This window comes from Malus sylvestris, chromosome 10, assembly GCF_916048215.2.
Source record: "Malus sylvestris chromosome 10, drMalSylv7.2, whole genome shotgun sequence".
Classification (NCBI taxonomy): Eukaryota; Viridiplantae; Streptophyta; class Magnoliopsida; order Rosales; family Rosaceae; genus Malus; species Malus sylvestris.
In genome coordinates, this window is record NC_062269.1 from 17,929,209 (window position 1) to 17,945,971 (window position 16,763).

The 16,763-nt window shown below is 36.8% G+C and overlaps 3 protein-coding genes across 3 annotated transcripts; 2 read left to right on the forward strand and 1 right to left on the reverse strand.

Moving 5' to 3' along the window:
* Positions 1 to 202: 202 nt before the first annotated feature.
* Positions 203 to 3,681, forward strand: LOC126584276 (uncharacterized). Its single transcript, XM_050248712.1, has 5 exons — positions 203 to 739; positions 845 to 1,044; positions 1,146 to 2,303; positions 2,394 to 2,702; positions 3,111 to 3,681. Exons 1-5 carry the CDS (start codon positions 203 to 205, stop codon positions 3,679 to 3,681), a joined length of 2,775 nt encoding a protein of 924 aa, XP_050104669.1.
* A 684-nt stretch (positions 3,682 to 4,365) lies between these two features.
* LOC126584277 (uncharacterized) lies at positions 4,366 to 6,328 on the forward strand. Its single transcript, XM_050248713.1, has 5 exons — positions 4,366 to 4,605; positions 4,670 to 4,888; positions 4,958 to 5,050; positions 5,150 to 5,251; positions 5,406 to 6,328. Exons 1-5 carry the CDS (start codon positions 4,366 to 4,368, stop codon positions 6,171 to 6,173), a joined length of 1,422 nt encoding a protein of 473 aa, XP_050104670.1. The 3' UTR covers positions 6,174 to 6,328.
* A 4,812-nt stretch (positions 6,329 to 11,140) lies between these two features.
* On the reverse strand, positions 11,141 to 15,374 carry LOC126584612 (transcription factor bHLH113-like). The gene is made up of 5 exons (XM_050248943.1): positions 14,664 to 15,374; positions 14,464 to 14,571; positions 14,230 to 14,292; positions 13,969 to 14,085; positions 11,141 to 11,747 (listed from the first exon to the last, which is right to left on the reverse strand). Exons 1-5 carry the CDS (start codon positions 14,994 to 14,996, stop codon positions 11,568 to 11,570), a joined length of 801 nt encoding a protein of 266 aa, XP_050104900.1. The 5' UTR covers positions 14,997 to 15,374; the 3' UTR covers positions 11,141 to 11,567.
* Between the last annotated feature and the right edge of the window lie 1,389 nt (positions 15,375 to 16,763).

The following is a 16,763-nucleotide window of genomic DNA, read 5'->3' on the forward strand; positions in this document are numbered from 1 at the left end:
CGTACAGTGGTAAAACATGGAAAAGAGTTAGTTGACAATATCGCGAAATTTGGAAGCGTATACAGATGGAATTAATTTGTTTTTGGATCAAGCAGTTGCGAATGGTGTTGGCCCCGATAAGTTTAGATGTCCTTGCAAAAGATGTTGTAATCGATATACTTTTGTTAGAAAAACTATTGTCGAACATCTTGTGTTGTATGATATGGATAAAGATTACAAAAATGCTTCGTGGCGACATCATGGGGAATCTTTCATGGGAGAGCAAAATATTGAGATTGAAGAAGAAGGTGTTGGGCCATCTATTGAAACAGGAGATCAGTTGACTGGTATTCATGATGTTCTTAATGATGTATTTGTCCAACCATTAACGGAAGAAGGTATTGGGCCGTCTACTGAGCCCCTTTCTAGGGAAGGGCGTCCAAAAGAGGTCGAGACTTCTTTTAAGTTGCTTGAAGAGGCAGATCAGGATTTGTGGCCAGGTTGTAAGGAATTTAAAAAATTGGAGGCAGTTGTAAGATTGTATCAGATTAAATGTTTAGCAAGAATGCTGGACGGGATCTTCACCACGTTACTCGAGTTAATTAAAAAAATGTTGCCTGATGGAGATTGTTTGCCTGAATCTTGTTATAAGGCAAAAAAACTTATAAATGACTTGGGTCTGACGTATGTGAAGATTGATGCGTGTCCCAATAATTGCATGATTTATTGGAAAGAAACTGCAGATTTGACCGCATGCTCAGTTTGTGGTGAATCAAGATATAAAAATGTCAATGAAGATGATGGCTCTAGAAAAAAAATTGCAGCTAAGGTTATGTGGTATTTTCCTTTAAAACCACGATTGCAGCGGTTGTATATGTCGAAGCATACGGCTAAGCACATGAGGTGGCACGCAACTGAATGTCCTAAGGATGGGTTTATGAGACATCCTTCAGATTCTCCAGCATGGAAGCATTTGGATAATTTATATCCGGAGTTTGGATTAGAAATTCGAAATATCCGATTGGGGTTGGCCAGCGATGGATTTAATCCTTTTGGAAAAATGAGGCAAGACCATAGCACATGGCCTGTGGTGCTTTCAGTTTACAATTTACCTCCATGGATGTGTATGAAGCAACCGAATTTGTTGTTGTCTCTGTTAATACCAGGACCACGCAGCCCGGTAAAGAGATTGATGTGTACATGCGTCCATTGATTGATAAGTTAAATGAGTTGTGGGAAGTGGGCACTCCTACTTATGATGCGTATTCCAACCAAAATTTTACGATGAAGGCTGCCGTCTTATGGACTATAAGTGATTTTCCGGCTTATGGAATGTTATCAGGATGGAGTACACATGGATATAAAGCATGTCCACATTGCATGCATGATAAAAAATCTATTTACTTGCCGGCGAGTCGTAAGATTTGCTATTTAGGGCATCAACGCTTTCTTCCTGCTGATCACAGGTTTCGAAGGCAAACCACGACGTTTAATGGTCGACGAGAGCATCGTAGTGCACCAAGGCAGTGGACTGGTTTACAATGTCTTGAAGAACTTTGTACTTTGAGATTTACTTTTGGAAAACCAAAGAAAGATACTTCAGTTGGGCAACGTAGAAAACAAACTGAGAGCAGTACAAGTAATAAGAGTCAGTGGAAGAAGAAATCTATTTTTTATGAACTACCTTATTGGAGGCATTTGTTGATTAGACACAATCTTGATGTTATGCATATTGAAAAAAATATATGCGACAATATAGTGGGAACATTGTTAGATATGGATAAAAAGTCTAAGGATGGATTGGCTGCACGTGCAGATCTTGAAATCTTGAACATAAGACATGGACAACATCCACGTAGGGAAGGAAATAGAACATTTCGACCTCCAGCATTGTTCACGTTGAAAAGAGAAGAAAAAACTGCATTTTGTGAAGTGTTGTCTACTATTCGGGTTCCCGATGGTTATTCATCAAATTTGTCACGATGTGTGCATGTGAATGATAGAAAAATACATGGATTGAAAAGCCACGATTGCCATGTTTTAATGCAGCAGTTACTCCCGCTTGCAATACGTGCGGTTTTGCCTAAATCTGTTACTATGATATTATTAGAGTTGAGTGCAATTTTCAGACAATTGTGTAGCAAGAAGGAGTCCGAGGAAGGTTTCAAGCAATTGAATTCAAGAATTGCCTTGACATTATGTCAATTGGAGAAGATATTCCCGCCTGCATTTTTTGATGTAATGATGCACCTCCCAGTTCACTTAGCAGAAGAAGCAGCTATTGCAGGGCCTGTTCCATATAGATGGATGTATCCAATTGAACAGTAATTAACTAATCTTTATAAAATTTGTTAATTTATAATGATAATTTAATTAGTAATTATAATAATTTGTGTTTTGTATTATAATTATAGGTATTTGCAAACACTGAAACGTTATGTTCGTAATATGGGTCATCCTGAAGGTTCTATTGCTGAAGCATATTTGGTGGATGAGTGCTTGTCCTTTTGTTCCTTGTATCTTAGAGATGTCGAGTCTCGTCGCACTCGTAGAGGTCGAAATGAAGATGGTATTGGACGTGGAGTATCTGGTAGGTTATCAATATTTTACTCCAAAGGATGTTATATGGGTTCAGGAGAAAATGTGGAGCTTGAGTTAAATGTTCTTGATCAATGCCACAGATACATTCTAAATAATTGTGATGAGGTTAGCCCATTTAGAAGGTAAGAACATCTAGTCATACGTCTTAATGTTTTATCAATTTTATTTATTTTGAAAAATTAGTTAAGCATATTTGGATTTGATTGGCTAGGCAACATGAGGAATTCTTGAAAAATCAACATCGTCAAGCAAGGCTGACAATGCGACAAATCAAGGAACTAAGCAAGAAGGAATTTCCATAATGGTTCAGGCAACATGTGAGTTAATATAACAGTCACATTATTACTTTTTTATATTTTAATTATGATGTGTTTATATTTGTCATGTCAACTTATATGCTTTTAGTTATTACAGATGAATTCAAGATGTCATGCTAATGACAACTTGATATCTGAAGACTTGCGTTGGCTAGCCAATTATCCTAGTAGGGTTGTGACGAAATATAAAAGTCACATTATTCATGGGTTCAGATTTCATACAAAATCTGTGGATGATAAACATAAGAATCAAAATTGTGGCGTCTTTGTACCTGCAAATGTCGCTGGTGCAATTGGGCAAGTGAATTGTTATGGCAGAGTCATAGACATGTTTGAGGTTAGATATTGTGGCCCTACCGAAGCAGGAGACAAAGGTCGAGCTGTGATGTTGTTTAAGTGCGAATGGGTTAATAGTGAAAGTCCAAGAGGTATGAAGACCGATCAATATGGATTTACTTTAGTAAACTTCAATCAATTGGGATTTAAAGAGGATCCTTTCATATTAGCTTCACAAGCATTACAAGCATTTTATGTGGAAGACACAATTGAAAAAGATTGGCATGTTGTTGTTCGAATGCAACCGAGAGATTTATTTGACGTATTGGAGGATAATGATGCACTTGATGATTATGCCATACCTGATTTGGATGATCGTTTACTTGACAATGAAAATTTGCAAACAAGGGTTGGCGTGGAAGAGACTCCTTCTCACGAAGTATTACCGTCCCAGTTCCCTGAATTTGTCAATGCCGCCGATGACATAACAGAAGATGAAATGGAATAGTTTTATAATTTACTTTATGCTTTTTAAGAAATAATTAGACTATATTTATATTTGTGTGGTAATTTTCATTTAAAATATTTTAGTTTATGTGGTAAAATTTTAAATGTTATTGAAAAACACAGTTTCATTTTTTTTTACTCACGTCCCTGTCGGATATAACCGACAGTGAGAGAAAAAAAAATTTGGGCGGGATTTTCCCCGCGCCTTTGACTCAAAAAAATTAAAGACGCACAACCAGCGAGGAGGAAAAATTTGTGGCGGTTCTTTCCGACAGAAAATAGTAGGTTGTCGGATATAACCGACACTAGTCTGACCTTCATAAATGCGTTCTCTGTTTTTTATATATCTGCCATCTGACATTCATAAATGCATCGTCTGACATTGTCTGTGGGATTTACATTTACTGGCGGATATAACCGACACAACGTTGAAAGTTTCTGTCGGATTAAAATTTAGTGGCGGTTACAACCGCCAGAATTTATCAACCTCATTTATGTCTCATTTTTACTTCAGCCGACTTCCTTGTCCCGTTTTCACCGCTCACCATTTTCACTCGGTTCTTGTTCTCCTTCTCATTCCTATTCTCCATTTTCACTCTACTGCTCCTCCTTCCTATTCTCTATTTTCACTCTGCTGCTCATCCTTTTTTTACTCCTACGGTTTTTTACTCCTCTTCCCTGTTACATGGAGGAACAAAGTGAACGTAGGACCCGCGGAGCTGCTATTCCAAAGTGGAAAGAGAAGCAACTTTGTCTATTTGATTCGACAGGGAAATGTGTTAGTGAAAATGCCGCTGAGTTTTCAAAATTGGTAGCTTCAGAGGTGAGGGATCCAAGATTTATTCCATTGAAGAAGGATTGGAGGTTGGTACCTGAAGATGTTAAGGATGTTTTTGGGAAAGAATTAAGGTATATGTTTTCATTTGTACTTCTATAGTTCAACCCTATATTTCGGATTTTTTGTAACATGTTTGTTTTTATTAATGTAGGGGTATATCATTTTTCTAGATGAAGACTTGGATAGAATTCCAATGATTCGTAATATGACCCTGCATGTTGCGGATCATGCTTACAAGGAATACCGGAACAACTTGAAAGCAGAGTATTACACCAAAAGACAAGAGGAAGATCGCTTAGAACCTCCCCCTGGTGTGGATGGTTGTCAGTGGGCTGAGATGTTAGCGTATTGGGATGATCCAAAAACAAAGGTAAAAAATTGTTAATCAGTTTTTCGGTGTTGAAATGTTTGTCTATTAATTTTTTTTTTTAACTCTCAGGAGGTCGCAGAGAAAAACAAGTACAATCGTGAGTTAAAAAGGATGAACCACACTACTGGTTCAAAAACGTTTGCTCGGGTCCGCAAAGAACTTGTAAGTGTTGCTATTTTGTAATATGTGTTGTGTATTTAATTATTGTATATAAACTGGGGTTAATATGTATTTTGTTGTTCTCTTTGCACGGATTTAAAGAAGAGAAAGCATGGGATGGAGCCGGATCCAATATCTTTTTTTCGAGCAACTCATACCCGGAAAGACGACTCATGGATTGATGAATCCTCGCAACAGAGAGGGGTAAATGATTTAGAACTCTCTTTGAATTATTATTGCGTTTGTTAGAACACATAAATAAAAATTCGAATCTGTTTTTTATTTCAAATTTGTTTATCTATCTGTTTGGGTTGATGAATCTGTTTTTTATTTTTTTGTTTAAATATTGTATTGAAAGATATCAATGGAGAGTCAAATTCAGTCTGTTGTCGAGTCTGGGGAAGAGGACACGTCGGAGGTACAAACACAGATTTATGTTGAGCACATGGGTTCTGAGACAAGAAATAGGGTACGAGGCTATGGTCATGGGGTGATACCAGAGATGGTGTCATATGCAAGCTCTTCAGGTTCCAGGTCCTCCAGGAGTTCATCCAAAGGTGCATATGCCAAGGTGGTAGCTGAGAACAATGAGTTGAAGAGGAGGGGGGAAGAAGTCACCAGAAAGTTGGCAGAGGTAACGGTTGAGCTTGAGAAATCAAAGACCTCGCAGAAGCAGGCATTTCAGCAGCAGCAAGCAATGAATCAGCAGATGTTGATGAATCAACAACAAATAATGTTATGGCTTCACAGCATTCGGCCACCACCCAGCCCTCAGGCATCACAGCATTCGGCCCCAATGCAGCCACATGCGCCTGTATATCCCATGCAGCATATGCCTTTTCAGCCCCAGTATCCAATGGTAGTATATCGACCGCAGATGGCTTCTCCAGGTGACGCACATATTTCTCAAGGTGGTTTCAATGGCGGATTATCATTGGGGTTCTTATCTAGGTTGATGATAGGTAGTTTTGATGGGGATGTGATGAGGTATATGGAAGCACATGGGTTGGCAGAAGGTTTTGGATCACAGGGAGCATCGGCAGAAGGCGTTGGTTCGCAAGGAGGGTCGGCAGAAGGCTCAGGAGCGCAGGGTGGTTCGGGGGAAGGCTCGAGAGCTACTGAATAGTTTGTTGGTTTTCGTTACGGTTATGTCTGACACTTTTGTCTATTTTGGCAAATGTTTTTTGTGTAGTTATGTAATATGGCGGATGCAGATGACCGTAGTTTAGGTTATTTTATATTTGACGTCTACTTTATGTGTTATGGCAGATTCAAATGACATTATCGAACGTTATATTTGAATGCATATTATGTTTTGTTATGAACTTTTTGTTTATTTTATTTATTTAATGAATTTCATTTTTTATTCATTCAGAAAAAAAAATTATTCATTTACCGAAATTTTTTTTTTGTTCTTTCAGAAAAAAAAAGGGAGTTCCGGGATCATCATTAATTATGAATAGTTTTCTGTCGGTTGTGACCGACAGTAAATTGTATATTTTTAATTTTAATAATTGTGGCTGTAGGTTGTGACGGACAAAAAGTTTATGTGAATCCGACAGTAATTTTTAGTTATTGTCGGTTTGTACCGACAATATATTAGCATTTATTGTCGAATATTTCCGACAGAAGGACTGTCGGTTTTCATGAAATTTCTGTCGGAAAATTTATTTCCTGACGCTGGCAATTCTGTCAGTTAGTATATCTGTCACTGCACTACTGTTCTGTCGGATTTTGTATAATATCCGACAGTAAGAGCTGTTTTTTGTCGGTTATAATAGCTACATTATTAAATGTTTTTGGAGTAGTGCCACCTTGCAATCTGCTGTAGTCTCATTTAACATACAAATATTAAGGTTTCACATAACTTTTACACAAGCCCCCCTTGGGGACGCTCAGAGCTCTTTCTCTCTCTCTTCTTTTTCTTTGGCCTTTCTTCCAAAAACAAAACCCTATTCCCGTTCACCATCCGCTACCACCAAAGAAACCATGCAACCACGTTGTTCTTGAAAGAGTTTCACATTAGAATTACTTCAGGGGGTTTCTTTTATGGATTTAATTTCACTCATGTTTGTCTTCGTATCTATATATTATGTAATCATGTTGTGTAATTAAGTTCATAGCTGGGGATTTTGATGTAGCTTTGCAAAACTACTCTATGTTATTAAATTAAAGTTTTCAAATTACCAATTTGTTTTCTTGTTTCATTCATTGATTTTATTGTTTAATTTATTTGTTAATCTTAATGTTTGATCACGATTAGGGGCACTTATGAATTATTTGATCAAGGTTATAGTACACATCATGCTTAATCTTGATGGACATGTGAATGAATGAAGAAACTGCTATACAAACATCTTGCCATGTGATTTCTTTGGTTCTTTGAAGTTTTCTTGTTCTTAATGGATTCTTAATTGGTAATCTGAGTTGAACATCACAACTAGGTTGCAGGTTAGGAGTACTTGACAACAACCACACATCAAATGGATGATCATAAATAAGTAAAACGAACCATAGTTGCAAATTAGAGAGTTGTATGCATTTTGACTTAATAAACATGGAATTGGCTTGTAATGTGAAATCGATATCCCTAATTCCATTCCCATTGTTTCTTAATCAACCTCTCATTCATCTTTATCTTTCTACCATTTTTAAATTATTTTAGTTTCCAATTCAAAAATCAAATTCAACTTGTTATTTGCATTGTTTAGTTAAGGTTCACACAAAGTTAGTAATTTGTAGAGGTTTAATCAGTCCTTGTGGTTTGACACCCTTACTTGTGCCATTATATTATCCTTATATTTTCACATGAAAGGAACACAACAATGATCCCATTCGAGCATTCATCAGCCCAAACCAAAGGTAGTAGCCGCTATCAACACTAGGGAGAACTAGATGGACGAGATCATTGATTACATCCAAGATGGGAAGTTACCTGAAGACCACCACTTGGCTAGGAAACTGGTCCAAAAAGCCTTGAGGTATACGGTCATCTACGGAAAACTCTACCTACACTCCTACTCCAGAACCCACACATTATTTGTTACTCCGAAGACGGGCCTACCAATTCTGAATGACATATACTCTAGCGTATGTGGGAACTATACTGGTAGAAGATCACTCGTATAGAAGGTGTTGACAACTGGATACTTATTGGCCCACCATGTGACAGAATGTCATAGGTTGCACTAAGACTTGTGACAAATACCAAATATACGCCCCTATGAAAAGTGAACGTGCCGGATAATTTAATACTCTAACATGGGCATGGTCTTTCATGCAATGGGGTATTGATCTCGTCAGACCACTGAAGAAAGCCCAAAAAAAAAAAGGAATACTTGATAATAGCCACATTAGTTCTCTAAGTGGATCAAAGCAGAGCCTCTATACATAATCATTGGGGCAGTGATAAAGTCCTTTGTCTGAAAGAACATTATTGGTCATTTTGGTATTTCCCCCTACAATACTTACAGATAACGAGCTACAGTTGACTAGTTTCAAAGTCACAGACTGGTATAAGAATTTAGTTTTCCTCCGCCATCTTACCTCCACCCTACGCTACATGTAAGGCAATGGGTAAGTGGAAGCTTAAAATAAATAAATAAATCTTCCTACAATGCTTGAACATAAGGTTGGAGAAAAAGAGCAAATGGCCAAAAGAACTACCTGGAGTCTTATGAGCATATTGAACAACCACTAGAACAACAATCAGAGAAACCTAGTTCTTTATGGCCTATGGAACAGAAGTTGTCATCCTAATCCAAGTTATTGTGATGCCCAACCTATACACCGAAGAACGAACTACCCTAGCAAATGGCGGAATTCTGAAGTCTGATCTTGACGTCGCTAAAAAGTGCTTAGAATGTGCTCAAGTCTAATTTGCAGCCTAACAATAACAGATTAGGTCTTACTACAACAAGGGCGTCAAGCCTCGAAACCTTTAGGTTGGGGATCTAGTTCTAAAAGAAGTCTTCGAGAACACTAAAATACTTGAAAAAGGCAAGCTCAGAGCAAATTGGGAAAGCCCTTACAAGATCGTGGGAGTAGGAGGCAAAGGAATTTACAACTTGGAATGTATGCATGGAACTCTTGGGAGCAGTCTCTCCATAAATGGGGGTAAGGCTAGCCGACATTCATCTCTCCCAGACCCTGCGTAAAGCGGGAGCCTTGTGCACTGGGTACGACCTTTAATGTATGCATGGAACTCTGATCACCAAACAATGGAACATCGCTGAACTCAAACGATACTATGCTAAAATGCCCCCAACTACGTGTAGGCAAGTCCTTGGAGAACTCATCTCCTTATCGCCTCACCATGAGCTCCTTGTCAAAGTTGATCGCCAATGACAATTATTACCTTATATTATCTTTCTTGAACTACATTAGTGAATTGATTCTTCTTCTTGAAGATACGTAGGCGGTCATTTTTTAGATTTATCACACTCCCTTTGTCAATCTATTTTTCTTCAATTCAACTTGATCTAATTTTCAGATAATTTGGATGATTAAATTATTTTGTTTAATTGGAATATTACTACTGGCTATTTATGATGCAAAATCTATTAAACCAACTAGTTATTTATCTAATTTACTAATTTCTTTCAAAGTTTGAATATATTTCTATTGTTTTGGGAATCGGTTAGCAAACTAATAGTCTATTTATTTTATTATGTAATTGATCTACTTGCTCAGTTGCTATTTTTTTACTAATTAATTTTTTTTATCTTCTAATTTTGGTTGCTTAATTTTCTCTAGTGATCTAATTTCTACTTGCTTGGCTTACTATCTATAATATTAAAGAGCTCTTTTATTTCTTACTTACTAGGAAATCTTTGAATATTTACGAAATTTTTCTGAAAATAATCTAAGAACTGGTTTAATAAATTATTATGTTTATTATTTTCTAATTTTATATTTTCAACTTGACTAATAATAAGATTTATAATACTATTTGCTTGAGAATTTTCTTAACTATGAAAAATATGGTTATACTTTCTTAATGGAAAATAACAAACTAAACTATATTGGTCTAGCGTAGTTTTTCTCTTTTGTTGTTCACAAATTTCTAAATTAAGGTAATCTACCATAAATTGAAGTCTCACCTTTGTTTAAAGTTTGCTACCTTATTTCTTAGATACTCTCCTTCTTCTCTCAAATTCTCTGAAGTATTATTACTTGTTGCTAATATATTATGCCGAACTTCTTTATCATTTCTAGTAAATGTGAGGTGTTTAATAACACTAAGAAAAAGCTTTTACTTCTTCATAGTCTTGTTAATTCTCTTATAAATTTATACTAATCTTCTCTTTGAGAATTGTTTGAATATGTACACTTGCTCTTTTGTTGATATACAAAATATGTTTACAAAGGATGTTTAAAAGGATAAAAGTTCACAAAGGATGTTTAAAAGGATAAAAGTTTACAAATGATGTAAGAAAAGCTTTGGATGTTTTCTCTGTGGGTTGAGGAGTTAGTTTCGTGTAGGTATGTGTGTTGTGAAGGAAAGAAAACCCATACATGTATATATATATTGATGTCAAATTTAACTCCTAAGATCAAATCTCTTAAGGAAATGTCAAATTATAGAGTCAAATTACAATTGACAACTGATATAGCAATTTGAAATTTTATGTCAAATTTGTACTTCTCTAATCGAATTGTCAAATGTTATTTTATTATTTAAATAGAGCTTTTTAATGTTGAAACTATTAAAAAAATGTTGAAACAAAATTTTTATTGGTTGAAATGTTAGTAGAATAAGGGACTCACTATTAAAATGAATTAAAAATAAATTTAACATTAATGTCAAAATGTGACTCCAAATCATAAAGTCTTCAAATTCAATCAACAAATAACACTTCGATTGAAGAGACTTTGATGTCAAATATGCACAATGGCATTCCACCTAAGAGTTTGTCATCTCATTTGAAGATGCTCTAATCACAAAGCTTTTAAATTCAGTTAGCTCGGTTGGATAAACTTTTGATGTCAAACATGCACAATGATATTCCATCTAAGATTTTGACCTCCAAAGAGATGCTCTAATTTGTTATTTGTGTCTGAAAAAGCAATCAACAACTGCGAAAAGAAAACTACACAAGATAGCATTGGTGATTACTAATTGGTAAACCCAAGGATATTTACAGGTGTAAGACATGCCATAAACTAGCCACATTTTCCTCCTTTTTCCACTTTCTTTTCTTTTCCACGATTCCACAATTCCGAAAAAACAAACCCTTCTCACACCTACAACTCTTAACTTTCCTCAAAAAGCCATTACCATCCAGAATCCATGTGATTTTTCAATTTCCCTGCTTCCCCCCTTTTCCCTTTTCCTCTTCTTCCTCTGTCTTCTCCTTTTCACCTTTCTACTCAAAACTTAACATGTCATATCATAGGCCTGTAAAATACCAAAACGAGTACTCTCACTCTCACTAGGCCACCGACCATGTACAAAAGACAAGTTACCAACTAGCTTAACTAGCATAAGCTATACAGACTTGTTTCTTTCTAGTTTCTACTAGTCTTCCATTCCATATTTGGTTGAAGGAGATGACACATCGTAAATGTTGGCCATGGCCGGTGACCAAAAGTCCGCACCGTTGCTGTTCCCCGCATGCGTTGTGTACTCCATTGGGACCAGGCACAGTCCTTGGCTCCTTAGCTCGCTTCTTCTTCCTTCTTGTTTCACCTCTCCACCCTAAACATTTCAAACACGCAAACAAGTGACCAACATGAAAGGGCCAAAATTCACAAATGGTCAAAGCAATTTTATCTATTATTCATTTTACCCTTGCCATTTACTTCTAGTTCCAACTTTGGTCCAATATTCAATCTTCGTTAAGAGCTTGCCCTACCCATGAGTAAATACTTCATACTAGCCTCATTAGACCATAAATCTTTCTTGGTATTCGAAGAAATTATTCTCCAAAATGATGAGTTACCATTGATATCAACACATCTGAGGTCGCCAAATGTTCAAGAGTTCCTCTATTCAATCCTTATTTGTATAACTTGATATCCGCATGGGATTCATGTGCACGGGTGTCAGTCTTTAGAACACAATTCTTCGAGCAAGATTAGGTACTTGAAATTAAGTTGCAACAGAGTTATGTCGAGTTTAATGGTCTCCAATGGTGGGCTAAAAGCCAAATTACCCTCCAAAATTTCCCCCCAAACTCACTCCAACCCAAGGGGAAAATTTGGGCTAAATGCTAAATGCTAAACTAGATTCCCCCCATAATTTAGCCCAGAAATCAGTGTGGGCTCCACCGAACCGAGTGAAAATATTTATCGGAATTTAAATTTTTTTAGATTAAAATGTTCATAAAATTAATTCACGATAATTTACATATTTATTTAAAAAAAATAATTTAAGAAAAAAAAAACCTAAGTTTATTCTTTAATAATCCCGGGCTAAAATTTTAGACTAGAACGGTTGGAGCAAAAAAACTGTTTCTGGGCTAAAAGCTAAATTTTCCAGGCTAAAATGTTCGGCTTTTAGCCTAACCATTGGAGATGGTCTTATAGTTGTTGATAATTAAATTATTATTTAAATATTAACATGTTTATTTTTTATTAATATTACATCATTTAATTTGTAAATTTAATTAAAAAATTTAGTCTTCTGACTTAGGCCATCTCCAATCGAAGGCTAGCTAGAAAGCTCGTTTTAGCCCTGTGACCCTCCAAGAAATTAATATTTTAATAAACAGTACATTTTCTTAGGGATGGTTTGGGAGTGAGGTGCTTAAAAAAAACACCCATGAAAAAAAGTTGTGAGGGTTTTAGGTGTTTGGTAAATTGAAAAAAAATGACTTTTTTTGGAAGCTGCTGTGAGAATAAGCTGAAATCAAAGGAAAAAGCTGAAGCTGCTATTTGCAGCTTGAAAAACTAGTTTTTTTTTCAAAGCACACGGAGCTACAGTGCTCATTTAATGAAAAGATCCACTATTAAACTGTTTTTTTTTCAAAAGCCCTTTTACAAAAACGTTTACCAAACACTTTGCTGATTTATTTCACAGCCGTTTATTCTCACAGCAGCTTTTTTCAAAGCACAGCAATACCAAACCAGCCCTTACTATCTCCAACCGATGGTCAAAAGACCATAGGGCTTGTTTTAACTCTGTCACAAAAAATCATTTCCAACCGAGAGCTAAAGGACCATAAGGCCAAATATAATTTATTATTTAAAAACTACAACTTAAATTCAAATCTTTGGGCTAAAAGAAGCATGGAGTAGGTGTTTAAGTTTTATGTTGTTAGATGTTTTTAAAAATGTTGTTTAAGTTTTATGTTGTTAAATGTTTTATTTTTATGTTGTTTAATTTTATTTAATGTTGTGTAATATTGTTTAATATTGTTTAATATTGTTTCATGTTACTTAATGTTATATAATGTTTAATGGTTTAGGAAGTTATAGGGAAAAAAGAATTTTTACAATTTTTTAAACAAATTTTGTAAAAATAATAATAATAATAATAATGGTTAGCTGACGTCAGCTAACTAACTATTGAAATTTGAATTCTGGCTCGGCCCGGGCCAGCTGGCTCATTTGGGCCGACCAATTGCCCCTTTGGCTTTTTTTGTCTAGTGGAGCTCATGAACTCTTTGGCCTGTCCTCGATTGGAGACGATTTTCAAATTATTTTTTACTTTTGGGTCCTCTAGATCCTTCAGTTAAAGATGTCCTTATCCTTTCTAAAATGAGAAAAAATAAAAAGAATATCAATTTTGGCACAGTCACTCCTTTGACTAAAATTTACCATGAATTGAACAAAGTCAGTGAAGTCACAATCACTGTGGGTCCCACACTAAGACTACCGTCCAAGTACACGTCCGTCAAAAGATGACGTGGAAATACACAAAATATAAAGTAAAAAAGAAAACCTGAAAGTGAGATTTGTGTTTGATTGGTACTTACATGGACAGGTAAAGAAGGAGGCAGGCGTTGAAGGTAAGGCGAGCACAGCACCTGAACCTGCTCCTGCAGAAATCTGATGTATCCCATCGCTTCGTGAAGCACTGATGCCGTGTCTGTCTGCAGACACTCAATTGCCCAATTTCCCAGAAGAACAAAAAATAAAAAATAAAAAAAAAATCATATTTTTTGGGTGAATTTTACAAAAATATGGTTGAAAAAAATGTAACTGGAGTTGGTTGACTTGGGGTTTTGCAATTTCACCTTGCCGTACGGTGAAACGAGCTGCTGTAGCGCTGTGATTCGTTCTCCAAGCCTCTCTTTCCTCTGTAAATTTGCAGAAAATCAGAATCCATGTGTAAAATCACAGAGGGAGTTGTTCTGCTTTGCAGAAACGGGAGAGAGAGAGAGAGAGAGTGCGTTTTGAGGAGAGAGAGAGAGAGAGAGAGAGAGAGAGGCATGCAGTGATGGAGTTCTGTTTCTGTTGAAAGGTCGGACCTTTCCGTTGCCGGCCGATGTGGGATTCTCGGATTTCGTCTTTTTAGCGGCTCTCTGGGTTGGAGGAGTAGCTGTGCTGCTGATCGGAGCCGAACCCTTTTTCCTTTTCTGCCAATAAGCAAAAAAAAAACAAAAAAAATCAGAAAATTTGGAAAACATATTCGAATTAAATTAAAAAAAAATGAGGATTAATGACTGACATTGTTGGACTTGGGCATGGCGTTGATGCTGGCGGTGCCGGTGGAAGAAACCGATGAGGACTCGCTGCATGCGGCAGCCGATTTCTTGGCGGTTTCCGAAAACTCAATTTCCACGCCGTTTCCGTGGGTTTGGTCGTAGTTTCCGAAGCAGAGGATTTTGGGTGGCTTAATCTGGGTGGGATAAGTAGACGAGCGGGTGTAGTTAAAGGTCTGGTCGGAGTCCACGGCAAGGTTCACGACTTCGTCAGCCGGGAAGAGTAGCTGAGAGAAACCGGGGCCCTCTGTCACCGCCAAATGGTCCCCCTCGAACCCACCATTTTCCGCCATTTTCATTTCAGCCCCACCGAACCCAAAAGCTTTGAGCTTTTTAGTGAGAGAAAGTTAGAGAGGGAGAGAGTGATAAAGGGGGTTTTAGGAGAAAACAACGGAAGGTTCTTGTCGATAAGAGAGACGCAGAGAGAGAGGGTGCTCTGTTTTTGTTCTATTGGTTTATGGTTGTGAGTGAGAGTGTCTGCACTGTAGAGAGAGAGAGAGAGAGAGAGAGAGAGAGGATGGGTGGGCTAAGAGGAAGGGAGGGGAGTTGCTTTGGTTTTCGGGGACCCTTGGTCAAACCCACTGGGCCCGAGAAAACCGTGGTTTCGAGCTCCAACGCGGTGTTGCCTGACCCCAAAACTCTCAAACGTTTCGTCTTTCGTCACCTTTGTCAGAACTTCAAGTCAGAGACTCAGAGAGCATTACAAGCCAATGGACCAGCTTCGCCTATGACTTCCCTCCATATATACTAGCAGATGAGCATACATTTTATGTGTGTGAATAACTGTTTATCTTCTTTCACGTTCTTTTTAAGCGCAAGCACATTAGTTCATTTAAACTATCTAAAAAAATCATGATTTCACTTACGTATATAAAAAAATGATGTCAGACAATTTATCTTAATAAGTGCATATTTTTTATCTTATGTAAATATTTCGATATAAAATTACTATTTTACCCTTATATAAATATTGTGTATTAAAAGTAAGGGTAAAATAGGAAAAAGGTGAAAAAAAGTTCAAAAGATACAAAATTACTATTTTGCCCTCCTCATGTCAACATTGTGTATTTAAAAATGAGGCCAAAATTGAAAGAAAAAGGGGGGGGAGGCAAAAAGTAAACAAGCCATCTTCTCTTAATAGAATAGATACATAATGAATGTGATCTTAGAGGACTTCCAGTATTGGAAGGCCTCCAGGACAACTGCTTATTAAATCCCTTTTAATGAATAGTAAATATATTTAATAAACAATAATTGTTTTTTGTATCTCCACTTCTAAACTGAATAGCCATGACAATGGTCAATAAAATATTAGTATTTTTTATTTTATAAAATAATTTTATTTGTAATTTTAGATAGGATTTTTAATCGGTCTCGTTGCGCCACGTGTCATTAAATAAGAAATTACAACCCAAAGTATTTGAGAAAGTATAAATTTGTGGTGTAAGGTAGAAGATAATGATAAGATATTTATAATTATATTAACACCCCACAAATTGTTGAATAAACCTCACAAACTTAATACACCCCACATTTGTCAAACCCGTCCCAAAATTATATTTATTGACGGTGTGAAATGACGGAAATACCCATGGACGTTAAATTGTGTGATGTGGTCTAGGTGTTGTGCATGGATCATTATTCTCAAATTCTAATTATTTTGGACCAATTAGGTTGGACCAATTAGGATTAGGTATATTATGTGTTTTGGATTGTTGACCAATTCTAGGCCACACACCCACATCCACATCACCCTCTCTCTCTCACTCCCGTACTCTCCCTCTCGGACTCACTCTCTCCTCCCTCTCCTTAATACGGACAAGGTCAAACCTTGCAAAATCTTCACGGATCGTGGCCAAATTTAGTATCATTGTGTTCGTGAGGACCATACGGGTTCAATGGTACCCATTTCAGGACAATCCAAGCTTATAGCGAGCTTAGTGAGGTCCCAAGGAAGCTCAGAGTGCTTCGTTTAAAGGTTTTGGACGTCCGGATCACGAGGTTCGAAGTTGGCCGGTTTTGGTGAAATTGTCTCGACGAGTTTTCAAAGGATTTGGAAGTTTTAA

Excerpts from the sequence above, each read along its gene's own strand:
- LOC126584276 (XM_050248712.1), top strand. The coding sequence starts at position 203 with ATGGATAAAGATTACAAAAATGCTTCGTGGCGACATCATGGGGAATCT. Across the intron at positions 1,045-1,145 it reads AATCCTTTTGGAAAAATGAG|GACCACGCAGCCCGGTAAAG; the intron begins GCAAGACCATAG and ends TGTTAATACCAG. Across the intron at positions 2,703-3,110 it reads GAGGTTAGCCCATTTAGAAG|ATTTCATACAAAATCTGTGG; the intron begins GTAAGAACATCT and ends TCATGGGTTCAG.
- LOC126584277 (XM_050248713.1), top strand. The coding sequence starts at position 4,366 with ATGGAGGAACAAAGTGAACGTAGGACCCGCGGAGCTGCTATTCCAAAG. Across the intron at positions 4,606-4,669 it reads TAAGGTATATGTTTTCATTT|GGGTATATCATTTTTCTAGA; the intron begins GTACTTCTATAG and ends TTATTAATGTAG. Across the intron at positions 5,252-5,405 it reads AATCCTCGCAACAGAGAGGG|ATATCAATGGAGAGTCAAAT; the intron begins GTAAATGATTTA and ends TTGTATTGAAAG.
- LOC126584612 (XM_050248943.1), bottom strand. The coding sequence starts at position 14,996 with ATGAAAATGGCGGAAAATGGTGGGTTCGAGGGGGACCATTTGGCGGTG. Across the intron at positions 14,293-14,463 it reads CATCGGCCGGCAACGGAAAG|AGGAAAGAGAGGCTTGGAGA; the intron begins GTCCGACCTTTC and ends GCAAATTTACAG. Across the intron at positions 14,086-14,229 it reads TCGTTTCACCGTACGGCAAG|ACAGACACGGCATCAGTGCT; the intron begins GTGAAATTGCAA and ends GAGTGTCTGCAG.